Source organism: Lytechinus pictus, chromosome 3, assembly GCF_037042905.1.
Source record: "Lytechinus pictus isolate F3 Inbred chromosome 3, Lp3.0, whole genome shotgun sequence".
NCBI lineage: Eukaryota > Metazoa > Echinodermata > Echinoidea > Temnopleuroida > Toxopneustidae > Lytechinus > Lytechinus pictus.
The window spans coordinates 38,875,641-38,897,294 of NC_087247.1; the positions used below are offsets into that span (position 1 = coordinate 38,875,641).

At 35.5% G+C, this 21,654-nt stretch overlaps 1 protein-coding gene across 4 annotated transcripts in view; it reads right to left on the minus strand.

Moving 5' to 3' along the window:
- LOC135153595 (splicing factor 45-like) overlaps positions 1-21,654 on the minus strand; it is a 23,946-nt gene continuing 2,292 nt past the window's right edge. For 2 of the 4 annotated variants that reach the window (XM_064097003.1, XM_064097004.1), the window contains 11 exons: positions 16,787-16,903; positions 16,160-16,494; positions 15,698-15,852; positions 14,404-14,585; positions 13,593-13,664; positions 13,147-13,339; positions 11,788-11,942; positions 8,762-8,871; positions 4,541-4,639; positions 2,875-2,947; positions 1-1,756 (listed from right to left, as the gene is read on the minus strand). In XM_064097003.1, coding sequence (XP_063953073.1) covers positions 1,659-1,756; positions 2,875-2,947; positions 4,541-4,639; positions 8,762-8,871; positions 11,788-11,942; positions 13,147-13,339; positions 13,593-13,664; positions 14,404-14,585; positions 15,698-15,852; positions 16,160-16,494; positions 16,787-16,868 — 1,554 coding nt within the window. In that variant the 5' untranslated portion in view covers positions 16,869-16,903 and the 3' untranslated portion in view covers positions 1-1,658. Of the gene's footprint in view, positions 1,757-2,874; positions 2,948-4,540; positions 4,640-8,761; positions 8,872-11,787; positions 11,943-13,146; positions 13,340-13,592; positions 13,665-14,403; positions 14,586-15,697; positions 15,853-16,159; positions 16,495-16,786; positions 16,906-20,717; positions 20,802-21,654 lie in introns of those variants that run through there. The other 2 variants (XM_064097006.1, XM_064097005.1) reach the window with 2 other exon arrangements.

The following is a 21,654-nucleotide window of genomic DNA, read 5'->3' on the forward strand; positions in this document are numbered from 1 at the left end:
TTTGAAGGTATCTTTCTTTAGATTTATTTACATAACACATTATTTACATCAAAATGACCAGTCCTGACTTATGATTTATTAGACATACAACAGTTTGCACCAATCAAATCATCCCCTGGACATGAAAGTAGCTTACATCAATCATGTGGTGTAGATAAAAATAAAAGCATGATTATTTTGTCACTAATATCAGCAAAGAGAAAATGCACATTTAGTAAACAGCAAGAGTATTAAGAAATTTAAAATACTGTATCATTACAAAAATTACAAAAACTTCAGATCTGATTTTAGACAGAAAAGTAACATTCCTCTTCAAGGCTTAAATTCCCTATATTCAAGACTTATTAATTTGGACACCTTGGTGAAAAGTTTGGGTTCTAAAGCAGTACCATCACTTTTGCAGTCACTACATAAACATTGTCAAATGCATGTACTCTGGAAAAATACATAATTGTGTTTATATTAGAGGTCAAGAAGACCAGTACAACAGTGAGGGTGGTATGCAAATGAAGCAATCACTGACATCACACTATCAATATTTCTTATGCATTTCATTAAACAGTATATGAAATATAAAATATTCCTTAGTTTCTGCTTCAATCTTTTGAAAACTTGGTTCAATTCTCCAAGGAAAATGTAATATCAATACTCTTAATTCATTGTGATTAACTTGAGATTATCTTAATCATAAGCACAATATATCATAATGATATACAGAAGTAATAAGCAGGATGAGCACATTGCTTGTAAAAAAAAAAAAAAAACAACAACGTAAAAACGCTAGAACTTATTTTATATATGATTTTCATGAATTTTTTGTTCCATGTTTGTCTGATGTGTCTATATGTGTTCCATAATTTCGCTTTTGGGGTGGCCTTCAATGAGTAGAGCAAATCCCAAATGGGTCATGAAGATTGCTATCTAGAGCTGTATTTCATTGGCATCTTCAGCAATTCTGAGCAGCCTTATTTTATTTTGTAGTCAAAAGGATCTTGCTATGAAGAGTTAAAACTTGAAGAAAAGATGATCTGGGCATATTTTTAATTGGTAGGGGTTGGGAAACACTTCAAGGGGAATCTTATTTTATGATTAAGCAAGCAAGACTTAAAAGGGTAGTATAAGATAAATTTGTGTAAATTAGGATGGAGATAATAATGAAGAATACTAATATTTGACCGGTTCATTTTAAAATGACAATTTACTGAATGGACTGTGACATAGCTACAGGGCAACTTCCTGATTTCATGTACAAAAATAGAACTAATTTTATTTCTCCATATTTGCTTTAAACATGTTGAATTTCTCATATACATTATTGATAATAAAATGTAAATTGTCTAAAAAGGGAAATGAAAACACTGGAATATGCTGGATTCTTCCACTTTGAGGTGTCTTATACATGCACATTCATGACCCTTTGCTGGCAGCAAAGTTTTGGGAAAATAACAAATGGGAGAATTCACTCAATTACTTGAAGTTCACCTACAGAATTTTGTCATTTATAAACTTTATCATTTACATTTAGACTTTGGTTGGGTTTGGATTCCCTTTTTATCAGTTTCAAGCTCGAACATAGAGGTCAGTCCCAGCAGTTAAATATTATGTGGGGTTTGTTGACTCACTGGTCCAGTTGTTTTTCTTTCCTCATTTAACCATGATCACGCTGTGAGTTCGAATTTTTGAAACTTTGTCGGATCGTAGAAAGAGCCCTTCACAATCCTACCTCCAAAGAAACGGCCATTCAAGTCCACAACAGCTAAAATGTAAAGTAGAATAAAATCAGATTAGAATTATTGCTTAGAATTAGAATAAATGACAAAGTACGAGAAAAGGTTGTTTGTTTTGGCACAATAATAGTATAATAAGCAGACATTTCAGTCTCTGTAGGGTGACTTGAACGAAAACATCTACACTGAATCTAAATTTAAACTTGCTGCATAAATATACCTCCACTTGCAGAGGAAATCCCCAATAAAACAAGATGAGGTGAAGGTATCTATCAATATGAACAGAAATATATGCTTTGGCACTGTAATCTGTTATCATCCTCCCTCCAGCAAATGGTTAGGACTTTATGACCTTGTGAAAATCAGAGGAACCTATTGACTTTACTTACAGTAACTGTAAGGGTAAATTAGACTTTGTCTCATAAATAAAACATCCAATAAGTTCTTTAAAAAAACATTGCGCAGGTTCCTCCCATAACAGCATGGGTCAAGTCTCAAGCAAATAAAATATTTTGAGCCAAGAACATATAAGCAATAAATTCTGAGTTTGCCTTTGGTTTATAGATCCTTTATCGTGAGGTTTCATAAACTTGATAATTTGATTCTACATCACTGCATTTTCTGTAGAAGATGGAAGTTAAAACTTGTCAAATTGCGAATTGTTTTGCAGATCTTCACATTAGCTGACCTGCTCATTGTGCAAGATAGGTCTCCTAAGACTATTGAAAGGAGAATGGGCATACACTATACTATGTAGTGTTTAACAGATAAAAAATACATGTGAGCGACGAGCGATTCGCTCCCATATGCTGAGCCCTGACATAGCACTTGCCAACTAAATAATGAAAGTGATCAAAGGAAATAAAATCACTCTCATTGAACACTGCTATATCCCCCTGTTCGCCTTGGCAGAGACTCTTCTTGAGATGTAATTTCTCAGCTCTCCGATATTCATCTGAATAAACACTGTCCCAACATTTACTGGAAATCTTGATTTCTATTACCAGGTTGCTCCACATATTTTTGAGAAGGTGCAATGAATATGAGAAAATATAGCCCTAGTAGCCTTCAAAATAGCACTCATGAAACTTTTCATGGGAGCACATTTTTATGACAAAAAAATGAAAATTAGCCTGGTGTTTATTACCTTTTACTGCTGCTTCTACCCTTGTGAATTCTACAAATATCCTCACAGCTTCAGTGTCAGGCTTGAGGGGATCCTATAGAGGAGAAAAACCACACCCACAAATTAAGGCTCAATAACCAGTACATTTCAGATATGATGCAAGAATGATCAATAACATTTTCTTAGTGAACAATATCAGTTAACTGCACCTACTTATTGAAACACTTAATCCTAATAGGCTATCCCCTTTTCATTCAAGATTGTTGTATTAATTATATATTATCTTGACCAATTTTTCTGCACAAGTCTAGAAAAAAAAACTCTTCTGGCTCACTGAACAATAAACTTAGTGTGTCATGCATGTATAAGGTATTGACAAAATAAAGAAGAAAACCTGAAATTTAGAATGATGTAAATGAAAAATCATAAATTATTTGCCTATGTAGACAAAAATAAACTGAGAACCTTGTTTTATCCTTTTTGTGTGAAGCAAAGTACAAGCCTTGATATTTAATGTCACGAGTAGAGGGTGATTTCACTACGTGGTTTGAATCATATTCATTGAACTAAAAAACTGGATCACACAAAAAGCTTCAGTAAAATGACAAGATGGAGATATCTATCTTCCTAGTGCAAGGTTGGCACCAGGAACTTTAGAGTGGTAGAAGTTTTATCACCCAAAACCTTGCCACAGGGGTTCAGGGAAACTGAAACTAGTCAATTTTCAGTGCTCAAACATTAAAAGCATCATTTCCTTGTTAGTCTGGGGTGGTATTCTGAAAATTGTCTTAACTTTTCTTGTAAGTCAGCAAGATAACAGCTCACTAAAATTCTCTTAAATTGGTATTCTGAAAATTGTCTTATCTCTGTAAGGACGTCCCCTATTTTAATTCTGACACGCCCAATATTGCATCATCAACCCATCATTAAGCTTGTTATACGCTTAGGTCAACCAATAGAAGCGTCTCTTCTGAAAAATAATGAAGCGCATTGTTGACATTAGGCGTAATTTCCTTGCACCCCCGACGCTATGCTTGTGCGCTTCTGTGCTAAAAATACATTTGGCTCGTCTCAAAGACATATTTTCTCTGAAAAGATTGATCGTCTCGAACACCAATTTTTAATTGCTGAAAAGTCTACCAATCCGTTGTTATAATGTCTTTGGAATGTCTCCTTTTGTAAAACATGATGTTCTTGCGGGATGCAGCAAGAAATAATTATTGCACATGGACAAATATCGCATGTAACCATAAGTTACAATACCCCCCTACCTCTTGTAAATTTTCTTGTATTTTGCAAGGAAGTTAACAGAACACAAAGATGAGAGAATTTTCAGAATACCTTTTATCTCGATATGTTATCTTGCGCAACGGAATGTTTATGCGCCGTTTTTAACTTTACGCATAATTCTAGCTCTGACATATGCGCTCAGCGAAAGTAACAAGAAAAGATACAAGAATTTTCGGAATACAGATTTTATTGTAACTCTAAAGATACAAGAATATTTCTCTTAAGACAATTTTCATAATATGGCCCCTGGAAATTAGAACTGTTTGGGCAGGTATGATATTGCACTTAAAGCCGGCCAGAAATTTTGAGCGATGGATGGTTCTAATCAGCACCGACCACTGCAGTGTAGGTGAGTCTAATGGTAGGAATCAATGTCAATGATTCTGATCACCCATACCTCATAGATGAGAACCTTGACAACCTCTCCATACTTGGTACATTCTTCAGCTGTCTCTGGTTCAAGTTCATCGTCTACCTCACCGGGACCTACCATATTCTGGAGGAAGAAAATGTGAGAGTGATATTGAAGTGAAATCGTATGCTGCTATCTTATAGTTATTAAAGGAGGACAAATATCCAAAATTATATGGCTTTACAGATGTCAATGTAAATTACTGTAATATGATAATTCAATGACCAATGAGATGATAGAAGTTATCTTGATTTATGATAATGAAAGATAAAATCAAACAGACAGACAACCCCAAAATGATGCTTCGGGCAACCACCTACGATGGACAGAGGTTTAAATATATTTGAATAAAGGCAAATCCTCATGGAGATTTATATATGATTAATGTTGAAAGATCATGAAGACCACTCTTAATATGCAATATTTAAAGAAGGATTACATTTTTAAAGCATTTACCAAAGAGCTAAGGATCTTTAAATCTACAGAATAGTATGGTGTACCTTGAACAAGGGCTACAAATGACTGATTACCACAGATCACTACAAAAGGTTATGGAAAATAAATTCTCACAATCTATGCCCCTCATTTAGTCAGGCAGCATATGACATGATTTACCGGCTACTTCGACAAATTGGTTAAGTCTGATTTTTCACTTTCATGTGATTGGTGACATCACAAGGAACAACTTTCAACTTGGTGACAAATTTCTAATGGTCATCTTGACCATGTTAGGGGTCAAAATTGGGTCAATATTTAAAATTGCCCAAATTCTGTCGTGTGACACATCAAATTGTTTGTCTTGTTATACTGAACAAGAAATTGTACACAACCATATACTCTTGACCTCCCGTTAAAAGTTATGACTGGAAATGTCAAAAGGTCAACAAACTTTCTGTAATGGCAAATTACACTGAAGGTGTTAAGAAAGCTATTTTTTCCGTGTTTTTATGCATGTGTGTACTTTTTTATCTTCGATTTGATAAGTCCATCGTCAGAAGTCCTTATCCAGAAAATATAATGGGTCAAGACAAGGTCAGTGAAAGGTCAACAAACTTTCATTAGAAGCCAAAATACACTAAAAGCGGTTAGAATTTTAGAAGTCTTTTATTTTTTTTTAGTTCTTTATTTTGAAAAGTGTCTATCTAAGAAGACATTATATATAAAGGGGTCAAATGTGCTTATTTAGGAGCAAAATGATAAACAGAGATAGACGTTGAATAAATTCAGTGTGGTATCATGGTATTGCAGGAATACCTTGAAACGAATTGACAAGCCCTTACGCCCTTAAAACATCTTCATGATGTGATAAGTGCAACCAGCTCTTTCTGAGTTTTTTTTAATTAAGGAATTCAATTCAAGTTCAATTTATCTTCAATTTACTAGAAGTATTTCCTTCAATTGCTTTGTACAGAATATTTTAATTAACAACAAGTGGAATGCCTCTGGCGGTCTCACCTGCATCACGCGATTCAATATAGCAGCAGTGCTGATTTTGAAAACTACTATAACTCGCACAAGATGTTCAGTGATACTTGGTTACTCTTATTTCCACGTTTTATGAACTAGACCAATACACTTATAGAGATATGATGGCAATTCAACAAATACCCCCAACGTGGCCAAAGTTCTTTGACCTTACATGACCTTTGACCTTGATCATGTGACCTGAAACTCGCACAGGATGTTCAGTGATACTTGATTACTATTATGTCCAAGTTTTATGAACTAGACCAACACACTTTCAAATTTATGGCTGTAATTCAACAAATACCCCAATTTGGCCAAAGTTCATTGACCCTAAATGACCTTTGACCTTGATCATGTGACCTGAAACTTGCACAGGATGTTCAGTAATACTTGATTACTATTATGTCCAAGTTTCATGAATCAGATCCATAAACTTTCAAAGTTATGATGGTAATTCAACAGATACCCCCAATTCGGCCAAAGTTCATTGACCCTAAATGACCTTTGACCTTGGTCATGTGACGTGAAACTCATGCAGGATATTCAGTGATACTTGATTAACCTTATGTATAAGTTTCATGAACTAGGTCCATATATTTTCTAAGTTATGATGACATTTCAAAAACTTAACCTTAGGTTAAGATTTTGATGTTGATTCCCCCAACATGGTCTAAGTTCATTGACCCTAAATGACCTTTGACCTTGATCATGTGACATGAAACTCAGGCAGGATGTTTAGTAATACTTGATTAACCTTATGGCCAAGTTTCATGAACTAGGTCCATATACTTTCTAAGTTATGCTGTCATTTCAAAAACTTAACCTCAGGTTAAGATTTGGTGTTGACGCCGCCGCCGCCGTCGGAAAAGCGGCGCCTATAGTCTCACTCTGCTATGCAGGTGAGACAAAAATTATTGTAATGTATTGGGGTATAAGTATATATAATACTATGTAAACAGAATAAACACATCGATTGATCAGTGCTCCCAGCTCCTAAGAAAGTTGCCCAAGAAAGAGGTTAGGATCGAGGATGATATGATAAGTTGGGCTCCAATCGCTCCTAAATGAATTCTAATGTGTGACGGTGATATCATTTCTAACAAAGAGGCAACATCGTGCAGGCATGCTCATTGTAGTCAGTCATGGATGAGTGTCCATCATGCTGATGTGATATTCTGACCATTGCTCGATCTCTGGAGCCAAGAAGGACTACACATTTCTGGTGCATGTGCTGTTCTGAGCTTATTATTGGGGCCCTTTTGCATTTTGTAAAGTAAAATTTAAGTATTTTTGGTCAATTATATTTATTTTTCAGTAACATGCAAGTCTTCACAATTTCTGGGGGCAGCTGCCCCCCCCCCCCCCCCCCCCCCCCCCCGCTGCGGTATGGCCGTGGTTTACTTCAATGACATATGTGATTATTCTTTGTAGCAACATCCAGGTAGTTCAGCAAGAAGGAAAAAAACAAGAACAACAAAAGAACAAAAAGAAAATCTGCATCTACGCACATCACTATCGTGAGAACTGGTATTAAGTTTAGTTTCACGTTGTATGCTCTGGAAAAAAACACACTTGATAAAATAGTACAAGCCATGTTAATGACAACACAATCATAAATGTGTAGTCCTTCTTGGCTCCAGAGATCATGTAATGGTCAGAATATATCACATCAGTATGATGGACACCCATGACTGACTACAATGAGCATGTCTGCACGATGTTGCCTCCGTCTTTGTCAGAAATAACATAACCGTCACACATTAGAATTAATTAAGGAGCAATTGGAGCCCAACTTATCATATCATCCTCATTCCTAATCTCATCTTATTCTTAAGTTAATCCAAATAAGATGTTAGGCATAATTTCTTAGGAGCTGGGATCGAGCACTGATCATTCGATGTGATTAAATGTTTCTTTACATATCAAAGACTAGTAAATTGAAAATGAATTGAACTTGAACTAAATTCCTATATCAAGAAACTCGGAAAGAGCTGGTTGCACTTATTATGATGATACAATTTTAAGGGCATTAGGGTTTGTCAAGTCGTTTTAAGGTATTCCTGCAATACCATGATACCACACTGAATGTATTCGATGTCTATCTCTGTTTATCTATTTTGTTCCTAAGTGAGCACATTTGACCCCTTTTTTATCTAATCGATAATGTCTTCTTAAATAGAGACTTCTCAAAATTAAGAACCAACTTCTAAGATTCTAACTGCTTTTAGTCTATTTTGGCTACTTATGAAAGTTTGTTGACCTTTCGCTGACCTTGTCTTGACCCTTTATATCTTCTAGATATACTTCTGAAGATGAACTCATCAAAATCGAAAATTTAAAAAGTACACACATGCAAAAAAAAAAAGAATAAAAAAAAGGAAAAAAAAATCAGCTTTCTTAACACCTTCAGTGTAATTTGCCATTCAACGAAAGTTCGTTGACCTTTTGACATTTCCGGTCATAACTTCTTAACGGGAAGTCATGGGTATATAATTGTGTACACTTTTTTGTTCAGTATAACAAGAAAAACAATTTGATGTATGACTCGACACAATCGGGGCCATTTCAAAAATTGACCCCTATTGACCCCTCACATGGTCAAGATGACCTTTAGAAATTTGTCACCAAGTCGAAACTTGTTCCTTGTGATGTCACCAATCACATAAAAGTGAAAAATCAGACTTAGCCAATTTGTTGAAGTAGATGACATATGCTGCCTGACTAATTTATGAAACCTACCGTTAAGAGAAGGATCTTAGTTGGATTCCTAAGAACATCTGTGATGGGTGCTGGACCAGACTTGGGAGCAGCTGGGGGAGGCATCGACGGAGGTGGCATTACAACTTGCTCTAAAATAAAATAGGAGAAACATGGAAGATATCATTATTCTTTATAGAATTTATTAGGTTAAGTATATTTTTAAAAATATGTATACCATGTTGGAAGAAGAATGAGAAATTAATGTTCATAAATGATTTACTTAACCTTATCCAGCCCGGAGGCTGGCAAAAACACTACCCCCTCGACATTTTTCACGATAATCTGCAACGCGAAAAGATCGCATTGCAATGTTTCATGACTATTTTCATGTTATTTATGACTGAAATAGTGTTGCCGATGATTTCCATTTAATTCAATTCATTTATTTTCCATTAAAAACTCAATCAAAATAAATACATACAAAATTCATAAATAAAAATCGGAAGGACCCCAAGAAAAGCATAGCTTGCGAGGATGGGGCCCTGTACAATAATTCACAAAACAAAACAGATCTCACGTTGTTAAAGTGTAAATATAAAAAGAAAACAAGCCTCATACACACACACAATCACACCAGCATACCAACACACACCCATATGCAGAACATTGAGAAGTTAACAAAGTCAAAGAGTAAGAAAGAAAGGAAGCGATAGCGGGAGAGAAAAAGTAAAGGAGAGATAGGGAAGAAAGAAAGAGGGAAGATAGAGATCGAGAGGGAGAAAGAATGCCCTCTACTCAGTGCACATCAAACGTTTAAACAATAATTGTTTACATAAGCATTTGAATCTCGTTAAAGTTGAAGAATTTTTCACAACATAAGGTAACAAATTCCAATCATGAACACCCTGAAATCGTATTGTATGTTGGTTTAATGAGGTACGTGCAAAAGGAATAAGAAATTTTGATTTGTTTCTGGTCTCATAAGAATGATAAAAGGAATTTGTTTTAAACATATCATTGAATATTGATGGGAGCTCTTTTTTTTGAAAATTGAACATAAATATTAAATTGTTTACTGTAACAAGATCAAAAACTGGCAAACATTTCAGGTCACAAAATAGAGGAGTACTTGGTGTCATGTGGTTAGAATGAGTAATTATTGAAAAAACAATGAAAAGTTTAAAGTAAAAAAACCCAAAGAAATACATAAGAATTCAAAAACAATAAAATACATAAGAAAAAATTAGATATTGCCATCTTTTTATATATATTTGATAATAATTCTTAGAGTGTCCAGACCAGTTTTGGGGCTATATTTACAGATTTACAGCCAGACTATGATTTTATGCATTAATTAGCATAATTAATTAAAAATAGAATTGAATAATTTTGGTACGATTGAGAATTGAATAGTGGAGATTACTTCCTGGGTGAAGTGGGTGCCGTTTTTTTTCGCAATCGCATGATCAATGGCCAAGATCTGGGGGGGGGGGGTGGTGCTGTTTTTGCCCCCCCCCCTGTCTATGCAATTCCAAAATAGCCAGGGCTATATAGGATTGAGTTTCATACATCAGAAATATTGACCGTAGAAGCTTGGTATAAAGATATCTTATCAACTTCCTTAATATAAAGGAATATAACAAAATTATATTCTGGTCCTAGTTTTTAAAGGGGAATCCAACCCAAACAAAAACTTGTTTTTAGAGGAAAAAGGAAAATCAGACAAGTTGATAGGTGAAAGTTTGAACAATATCGGACAAACAATAAGAAAGTTATGAATTTTCAAAAGCTGTGAATATTGGTAATCACTATAACCATGGAGACTTCAAATTGGCCGCATATGTGATGTCATAGTGATGTAAGGCAAGGACTACTCTTCAATGTACTCCAATACATAAAATGGCTAAAATTACATTTTTTTCAAAAGTTTTACTTAAAATTATATTTTTCTTTCATGAGGTCATAAAACAATATACTACCTGGGCTATATTTAGATTACTGCCCCAGGGGAATGAGTAATTAGGAGAAAACCACAAATCACTGATAATAAAGTACATGGCCTATGGGAAAGTTGTCCTTACCCCTTGTCATAATTTACTTACCCAGTTGCCAATTTGAAATCTACATAGTCTTAGGGATCTCAATTTTAAAACAGCCATAACTTTCTTATTGCTTGTCCGATTGCTTTCAAACTTTCACAATGCTGTTTTATTTATTTTTCTCCTTTCAAACACAACATTTATGACCAAGGCTGGATTCCCCTTTAAGTACTATTTAATCCTAAAATAAGATTACAAAGTCTTATGGTCCCCAGAACTTATAAAACATGGTATCTACTGTTTCTTTTTCCTTGCTCATTAAAATTAATTTACATACCCTATTTCGTCAAGTGTTCTGCTGCCCAAAGGCAATCAATGCACTAACAATACCAAACATGAAATAAGCATTACGTCACTTGCTTTTGGGAAAACAAAATGTAAAGCCTGCCTCACACTGTGTGATCCGAGTTTGATAACAGCAATAACATCAAGGGAAAAATTACACGGGGGCTCGGTGCGATTTCGCCCCCAAAATGCTTAAAAGAGCCCTAGAAAATAAAAAAGGAACCCTGGAAAATGTCTATTCATTACAATGTTAAAGCTTATCCCATGTTGCAAATTGAGGCAGCAAGATGTAAAAGAGGCCCCCGAATATTTGTTTTGCCTGGATAACATTATCTAAGCTTTTCAGCTAATCAAATTAAGGACCTACACAATGTAAATAAATTTGGTGCTAGGTTAACCTTGAGAATAAAGACTAAATCCCTTTGGAATCACAAACAATAGTACAATTACTTTGGCACTGCCAGTTTTGAAACCAATAACGCCTTTCCTCAAATGATACAGCATTAAGATTCTGCAATATGATTTTACAATATTAATCAGAACATACACATTCAAAATGTCCATGTGTAGTAATAATAAATATTTTGTAATTTCTAAACCCCTTCCTCTCCCCTCCCCCCCCCCCCCCTCTCAAAAGAATAATTTGCTGTACAGAGTATCTCATAGTGTGAGTATAGGTACCTTGTATTTCTTTATCTTTATTGATGATTTTTCCTCCTCTTCTGCTTGTCTTCTCAACCTGTAGTGCTGTACTTATTCCTTGCTCTGACTTGCCTAACCCGGCTCCTTCCTTGAAACCATACTTAGTCATGATTTTCATTGCCACTGAGTCAGTACTAAAACACAATCAAGGAGAAAAATAATTCAATTCAAAAGTAAAATTGCTAGAAAATAATATGAATTTTGAAGAGTGAAAAATCAGATTACATCATACAACAAACTGATATACGATATTGATACTCTCTTGTAATAAAATCGTTTATAGCAATGGTGATCTTACACATCAAATGAGGAGTAAATCTGTTTTTATATTATTAAAACAGATCATTGAAATGATCATGATCATGACTTCATATTATAATGATCATGACTTCATATTATAGAGTACTTAAGAAACAAAGAAGGAAAATCCGATCATCAGCTCACTCATTGTGTTATTCATGATGATATGCCAACAACTATTTGATCTACATAATGTACAATGCACAACATTACTAGAAGTCATCTGATTTGAATAAAACTTTAGAGTTTGAATTCTTGTAAATTGTAAGCTAGTTCCCCTTTCAGAAAATTCAAAACATGAAGTCATGTACATGATTATGTCTTTATCTTGAAGAATGAGAGGTCTGCAGGAAATATGCCGTTTATCTCATAGTCAAGTGATCATTTCAGGGCTTTACCCGTTTTCAAAAATACTCTAGTCTCTGTGAATACTGTCATCCTTTTATCTCCACCTCTCCTCTAACTAAATAGTCTTTTAAGGATTGACCACAGAGTGAGTGTTGAACACATTATTAGCACCATGATAGCCTAAATCTTCAGAAGGCATCACAGCAAATCATCGAATTAACTCATTTCCTACTGGAACAGGGTGCATATCGTGTACTTAGCCTATGAGAGTTATAGTATTTGGTATTCAACAGGTGGAACTCTCAGAAGTCAGTTTGCACAATTCTTCTGAACACAAACATCAGTGCATCTTGTTTCAAACTCTGATGCCATTTTGTTATCAGATCCAGGTGAATGATAAAAGTGGATAAATAGTTCATGTATAGATAAGGAATGGTGCATGACAGATAAAAAAGCGATGATCCTCCATGAAGAAGGCATCTTCATTCCTTCTAGCCAAAACAAAAGTAGACTTGATGATGTGGAATAGGTTCATCATGGTGATGGATTGAGTAGAATAACAATCGGTTGTCTTATCATGAGGGATGGATAGATCCATCGTGAGACAACCGATTACTTTTCTTCTACTCAAAAGTACATTTCTTTCTATTCCCTGAAAATTGCATGAAAAAGAATGAACAGAACACTTACCCTAACCCCACTGGGACCTGAAAGTTTGGTTTTGGTGCAGGTGGTTTGACAAATGTATTTTGCTCTGGAGGTGGAGCAAATTCACTGATCCTTGGAGGTGTCTTGGCACCTTCTGGGTCATCTGGATCTTGGTTCTTTCTCTTCATCATATCTGCATAAGGTCTATCTCTTGAAGGGGGAAGAGGAGCTGCAACTGTGATAACAATCATATATCAATTAATACATTGGGATGATGATAAGTTCAAACCTGAATGCAAAATTGAATTAGAATGATAGGAAATCCACTCTACATTACAACCAGCATAATTACTAGTATCCCACTGATCACTAAGAGAAACAAAACCAATCATGAATAAAGCTTTGCCTGTGTTTAAATAATAAAAATGATAATACTTTTTCAAAGTACCCCCTGGTTTTTAACTGCAGTACAATCTAAACATACTCACATCCATCATCTTTAGGTTTGGAATCCTCATTGATAAGTGAGGATGGTGGGGCAATAGCAGCTCTGTTTGCAGCTGTAGAAAGATAGATATAACATGAAAGATTTTATAACAAGAAGTGTTAATGTCCACATAGAAATGTAAATCAATTTTATTATCAGAGTCTAGAGAATTATAAGCTGCTCTTCATTTTCAAATATATGTTTGAAATTATGATGAATTATTATCATAACATAATCAAATATCATTTCAATTCATAACTACAAAGCAAGTTATTACTTAACTATACTTGTAAGTTGTATCTAAGTACTGAAGACATTTATATCTACTGAACTCACAAGTAAAAGCAATATAAGTGTGAAGACATAAAAAGCATAAAACACAAATTTTGCAAACTTACAGCCTAATTATAACACCTCTAATCAACCTACTAATAAGATCTCTTCATGATAAACAAATTTAAGCCCTTTATTTACTCTGGTTTACATGAAATTATATTTATGATGAGGCCAACAAACAGGCTTAAAAGTTTTTCAAGAAATGCCTTTTCAGTCTTTTCTGCATTCCAGAACATTTGGATTTGACATAGCAAGTTGACGAGTACATATACAATGACATCCCACAAAAAGATGTGTTTCAACAAAATAGGAAGAGCAAAGCATTAAACATAAACAAAAGTAAATTCAACCTCCATTGCCTTTGTCAAGGGCAAGGCATTATTAGTTGATCATGCACTGTGAAAGACCCAGATGATTGACCTCTAAGCTACCTGTTTGGACATATGGAAAATAAAAAAATATGTGCAGATACATACTGTTCCTTCTCCTTTCCCTGTCTCTCTCATCATCTTCATCATCACTGGCTGGACGTCTGGAAAATCCCTGTGGTTCTCTGTCTCGATCTCTATCCCGATCCCGGTCACGCTCACGGCGTTCCCTATCACGGTCACGATCCCTTTCCCTGTCTCGTTCTCGTTCTCTCTCACGACGTCTCCTCCTGGAAGTATTTTGGGGGTCAATTACATATGTTACATATATGCTATTGTTATGTGATGATAAGACATATCTCACATATTCAATAATATATCAATACATAATCAATACTTAATCAATGCTTCTGCAGGAAGTATAACAGGAAACTATATGTCTACCAATTCCAACTTTCTTAAGAAAGTATTACTCATCCATCTGTCAGCTAAACTTCTGACCACACACATTTTATGGGTTTGTTATTCACTACATTTCATGTTCTCCCTATAAGGTCAACTCCCCCCAATTCAGAGTTAAGTTATGACGCACAGATTGTTTTGGTCAAGCGTCCAAGGTTGACCAACACCTGTTTGGTTGTAAAGAGTCTAGACCAGACCAATATAAAAGGGGTTCACTTCTGAACCCAAATCAGAATGCAGATTGGTTTACAGATTACTTAAGAGATTGTTCCAGCATACAGACAGCTACAGAAGAGTTTATATTTTATACTGCAGAATTTGTATTATCTTCATCTTCAGAGTATAGTCACCATCAGACTTACTCATGTATTTGTCATTATCATCAAGTAATCATCTTTAATTAATAAATGTATATATGAACTGTACATCCTGCATCGACTCGTCTCATTTCAAGTCTGGTTGAAAATAAAAGCGCAATCGATCCAACGACAACACAACACTATCAATCATATTCATCAATGGTAGAAAAAAATTTCATTTTAAACATTCAAGTTTGAGAGAGGGCAAGACGATGTTTGAGTCTTTAGATTGATTTGAAGTCATAGCAATATCTTCTTACATGGTATATTATTTATATAACACATCATCACAATGGCCAGATCACATACTTATCTTTTAAATGAGACAATGCTTTTTGTATAATTTTCTGTATGAGCAATGGCACTTGATAAGACATATCTTACATCAGACTTAGTACACCCTGGTTATGCATTGTGGGAAATACTTTTACAATTTTTGATATTCATAATCTACAGCATATCTCCTATTAGAAAGCTAAAAAGCATAACTGCTCATAACCAACAAATGTAAACATCATCTTCATAGGCAATTTATGTAACCATATCATATTGAAAATCAATTTACTATAATTGTGACTTACCTCTCTTCCCTTTCTCTTCTATCCTGCTCGTCCCGCTCCCTTTCCCTCTTCTCTCTTAACTTCTTTGCAACCTTTTCATATTCATTTGGATAAGCTGGGTCATATTCATTTTCACCATCTGAACCAAGATTACTTGATGGCAAATAAGAAGGAGCCTGAAACAAACAAGAAAGAATATTCGTAATTAGTTTTACAGTATTTTCTTGAAAAACAAAGATTCTAACAACCTCTTTTACTTTTCTTTGTTGGGCACCATATTCTACAATAATTTTTCTATAAAATTATTTTCATGGCTCAAAATGTAAAGTCATGATACAGATAAGTGTTGGATACTGGATAAAATGCATTTGGTAATTATCAACATCACATATATATAAAACTAGGGCATAATTTACTGAAATTTCAACTTAAAAAAAAATTTGAATGAAAATTGCTCATGCATCCTACAGTTAAAATGCTTACCAATCTTGGTACAGATGGAGATGATGTTTTTGATGGTGGCAGATTAGATGGTTTGAATCGAGAATGATCATCTAATATTCCTGCACTTCCACCTAAATCTATTCCACCAGCGTCCCTTCCACTCGTATCCCTTCCACTCGTATCCCTTCCACCTCCATCTCCAATTGATCTGGCACTACTTGCAGGTCCAGGACCAACACCAGGTGGTGGTACTTTCTTGGGGTCAAGGACTGAACGGCTAGATGGCTGTTTCATCTTGCGCTGGGCTTCGGTTAAAGCAGCCTTCTTCATGCGAAGATGAGACTGCATCATCTTGATGCCAGCTGACCATCCAGCTGAAAAGAAAACAAAGGATAATACAATGTTGACAGAGATATTTCGATAACATCTTTGAAAACGGTGTTAAATTAGTGAGATCTCATGACAAAAATACCACAAACTCACAAAGATATCTCAAAAACTAGGCAGTCTCATTCTACCACCTTATGATGATGGGGGTACCCCATTTAATCACTGCAGAATCAAAATTGCCATGGTAATTTAGGTAGTTTATTGATAACTTAATTGCATTGCAAATAGCCAGTGCTTATGATTAATTAACATTAGAATAAAATTCATTAAACTTACAAACATCTCCTTTCTTATCACCAGCAGAGCTGTCCTTCTTAGACGGTCCTGTATCCACTCCCAGTCCATCATAGAGAGACATAGTTCAATAACAGTTCTGTTAACCTCCTCATAAATCTATAAATAAAAAAATAAAAATAAAAATTAAGTAAAGTATTAAAGATCGAATCACATTTTCTCAGCCTGACTGCAATTAAACCGGCTGGTCCCCGGGTGCCTGTCTGATGATGATTGTGCAATTTCCTGTGGACAGGACGAATTAAATAAATATGAGATCATGAGACAGGTAGGACTGTGGAAATAAGATTACCATGCAGGACCTTTCAATTTTCGTGCTTCAATTATTTGAACCGTAATGCTACAGTATTGCTGCATTCGCAGTTGCTTAAAACTACTAAGATTCTTCACATTTTGCCCCGAGATGTCACTTTAACACCAGGAGTCCTGTGAAGGAATTGCAAGTTGCAAAGTAGCATACATGTAATGCAGCTCCTGAGCTGAGTGACTTCTCAGTGAAACTTACAAAAGAAATACAAAACTACTGAAAACTACAATAAGCTTATTCTGGTGTGCTGCTCTATGTCCAAATTTTCTTGCTCAGTCACATAAACTCCCTTGCATTTGGCAAATATGGGAGACAATCTCAGACCCTCGCGCATGCAATGTTTTGAAATCGGCAGCGAATTATTAATACGTGTGAGGAACTCCATGTTGGCTCTAAATCACCAATTTTGAGACTGATAGACGCATGGAAAAGAAGTGAAACCTTGTGTAAGGTAAGAATATTAGTTTTAATTGTTTTTAAAGATCGTGCTGTTGCATGAATTTTATATTTCCCCCCCCATAAAATTCCACCTTTGTCACTCGGAATATCAGAGCGAGTTCACGGGCTCGATGTTCGGGTAGGTGGAGCGTAGTGTAGCGGTAGTTAAGTGGAGTGGAGCCTGCACGAACATCGCTTGAGGTACGTCCAGCCAGAGATGGAATAAAAATAAAAATGCCAGTAATACTATTAATACTTCGATATGAACATAAAATTAACATACCTTGCTGACATCGTCAATATTTTTAGTATGGCCATAAAATCTTATTAAATCGTAATTATTTAATAATTTAACATCCAATAATAATTTATATTAATTTTCAGCTCGATCCGAGACATTCATATTTATTTCGATCGCATGCTCTTGATCTTGTCCTGTGTCGAAAATAAAAAATGGATTATCATATCAGGATTAATTCTCGAACATCGTATTTCACAATCGTTATATCAGCATTGAATAGCAATTCAAATGACCATCCAGAGAAAATTATGTATTCCCATCAATTTGGAGCTCATTTTGGATCCAACTACACAATCTCAGGCAAGTTACGCCCAAGTTTTGTGGAATTCACATAGGGGGATCATTGAGATCATGGTTACGGTGCTCCCCGCTGGTTGCACTTGTTTGCTGGCGCTGGCCACTCATTCAATGAACAAGGTTATGATATAACCTTGTTCTCAGTTATATCTCCATGTGTGGCAAAATAAGGATGGCAATGTTTGGCTTATTTTCTCTTTTTCTTTGGGACAAATGCTTGATTTTTTTACACTGACAGTTTCCATTACACCTATTCGTCGTACAACTTGGCCCTTAAGTAAATTTGATTCTTTAAATTATTTTTTTCTTAATTAAAAATAGAGATTAAAAAATGCAAATTTTCTTACCATATTACTTTCCACCAATAGAGGGCGTACACAAAAATATATGCCCAAAATTAAGTTTTTGAGCGCTCTGGTGAATACAAATATTATTCCCTGGGGCCCGTTTCTCAACACCGTCATAAGTCTAACTTCTTGACTAAATCGGAGATAGTGAGCTACTTGTCCGCTAACCGTTTCACGAAGCCCTCTTTACCAAGATCGGGTACAACAACCTCACTAAATATTTATGACACCTCCGAACCTGTCATAACTTCTTTCTTAGTGACGTAGTGGCATCACGTGGGTAGACTATGACATGCGAAAGTGCCTAGAAATTTTAAAATTATAATCTTACGTAATCAATCAGAGGTTGAAATTACATCACAAAACAAGTGGGTTAATGCATTCAATGATAATTGTAATACAAAGAAACTATAAAAACTGTTGGTAAACGCCACAAAACCATTCATTTTGAAATAGTAAAATGATTTAATCGATCAAGATTCTACCACGTCAGGCCATCCATAACTGAACTCGTATTTGTTGTTTTCAGACCCCTATTAACAGTTGGATAAATTCTATCTCTAATTTATGCATATAATTTGTCCAATATCGTATCTTTCGGTATCAATGATTAAAAATGTTTCGTTAAACTATATTTTGATGACGTTTGGAATCGTAAAAGTCCGTATAATTATCATCATTTTACAAAGAAAACTTTAATGGTTTACTTTTGTAAACTATTAAAATTGGGTCTCCCGGGGGTACCCATCTCAACGTCCGCAAGTGATTCTTTAGTCATGAAATGAATTATTCATAATTTAATTTTCTCTGCAATTGAATGCTCCAGTCTTCATGGTCTAAGTATGTATGATGCATAATTCACCTGTGCTATTATTTTGAAAAGATTTATTTCCCAATTCATCATAATATTTGCAATTTTGTCATAATTTTTCTAATTGAAAATTATGCTATTTTGTGACTAAGGCTACGTCTCGTCTGCTCTTTTTACCGATAGTATCGATATCAAGGTATTATTTCTAGTTAGGAAGCCTTTCGAGAAACAGGTTTAGTAAGATTGGAACTAACTCCGTGGTTGGTGGATAAAGATATGACTAACTTGTCCATGTGTTGAGAAACGGGCCCCTGGTTACTAATGACAAATAAATTGCAACTGTATGGAAATTATTAATTTTGGTCACAAAAGTGACATTTTAATGAATTTTTAAAGTGTGTGCTGTGTACAGCATTGGCATACCATAGTCCTACCTGTAGATTCCGGTCCCCACAGGCAGGATGGTTGCAGTGAACAAGTGGCGCTGGCAAGCACGCCTGTCGTTTCGGGAGAGTGAGTGTACGGAGCTGATGTGTGCGAGTCTGGACTGCGAATGCTAGTTGACTGAAAATCATTCCGATCGACTGCGTGATTCATGTCTTTCTTTGTTTCATTTTAAACTAAGTTATATGTTGTCATCTGCAAATATCATTGTTGAACTTATTGGGAAGAATTCTACATTGGCCTTCGGCCTTTTTGTGATCATGGAAAATACAAACTTTGCTCTGTGACATCTGCTTGTGCAACACGCTCACCTGGCCAGCACATACCGTCATAGACAGCTGGCAGCCGTCTGTTTCGAGGAGTTTTTTAACATATTATTATTTTTTGAATTTCTCCTCGTACACAGACGGCTCACTATCGTGCAGCCACCATTAGGGGACTTACAATGCAAAATCCCCCCGTCGGGGCACTTCAATTTTTGTCTTTAATGAATCAAACTTTTGAAAATTAACCCGACCGAAATGCAAATTAATATTCCATCTTGGCATTAATTGCAAAAAAAACGGGGAAAATCAAGTTAAAAGGAACAAAAACAGTGACTTACCTCGGCTAGCTGTCGCGCAACTTCACTGCCCTGTTTTATCCTAACTTAATACACATAAAGTTAACAGATATATGGCCATTGAGTCCCCTGTACAGATCGCGCTAGTAGAACTTCGGTCTCTGTATTTGGTGAGTGAAGCCAACGGAGTTCAGCTGAACAACCAACATAACAGAGACCGAAGCTTTTGGTCTAATACCGTCAGTGCATACAGTGCGCATCGATGCGACAGCCGGCCAGACATGCCAGAGGCAGAGCAAAAAAATAGACTTGATTTTCCCCGCCATGCCTTCAAAATTCGATGCATCGATGTTTAGGAAATTGGCAAAGCCGATCTCCTAATATTTATATAAAAGTTAGGTCCTACCTTAATTCTTGCTCGCCAGAAGATAGAATGGGATCCAGCCGCTCAGAATCTCAGATAAATTGCACAAATCCGTGAATAGAAATATATACACTTCACAATTTCAAATAGAGTAGAAAAAGGGACAGATGTCACAAAATGTCTCGCGAAGTAATGAGCTCATTAAATATGCAGAGAATATAGACTTCGAAGGAGTGGAAGTGACGGTAAGAAATAAGATTGGAAAATGCAGAGAAATAATTAAGTATAAGTTGATCCTCCACAAGATTTGATTCAATCCTCACTAGCAGCTGGATGAGATGGTCAGCATGAGTGGACAGGACGAAGGCAGAGAGTAGAGTGATGATGTGGTAGAGAAAACAAGTTGTTTTTACCAACATCAGAAAAGATGAGACAAAGAAATAAGCGTCAAAAAGGGAGGCAAAACAAAGTTGAAAAGAACAAAGAAGAGAGAAGCAGACTGTGAGAAAAGCAAACATGCAAGCATCTTGTAGTGATGTTGTATACCTGCAAGTTCATTGTAATAAACAAGGAACAATGAAAGGATGTTTGCTACAAGTCTAGGAACAAAAGAAAGGTTGTTTCTCAATATAAGAATGTGTTTGCCAAGTAGATTTGGGCAGGAAATGGTCTTGCTCTGTGAATGTACAGTATTGTAGTACATACACATGGCGTGAACAAGTGAGAATATATGAAATTTGAAATAAAAGAAAGAATTTATATACATATACAGAATGTTGAAATATAAATGAAAATATATACAAGGAAAGAATACATAGATGTAGATATATAAAAAGATATAGTCAAGTCACTACAGTAGCTCCCCCCTAGATTTGTACCGAATAGAAATGTAGTAACAAATCGACAAGGGAAAGTAAAAGGGAACTTGGCTATATAAAACAAGAAAATAAAGGAGTGGAAACATCCGTGAATTTTGAGA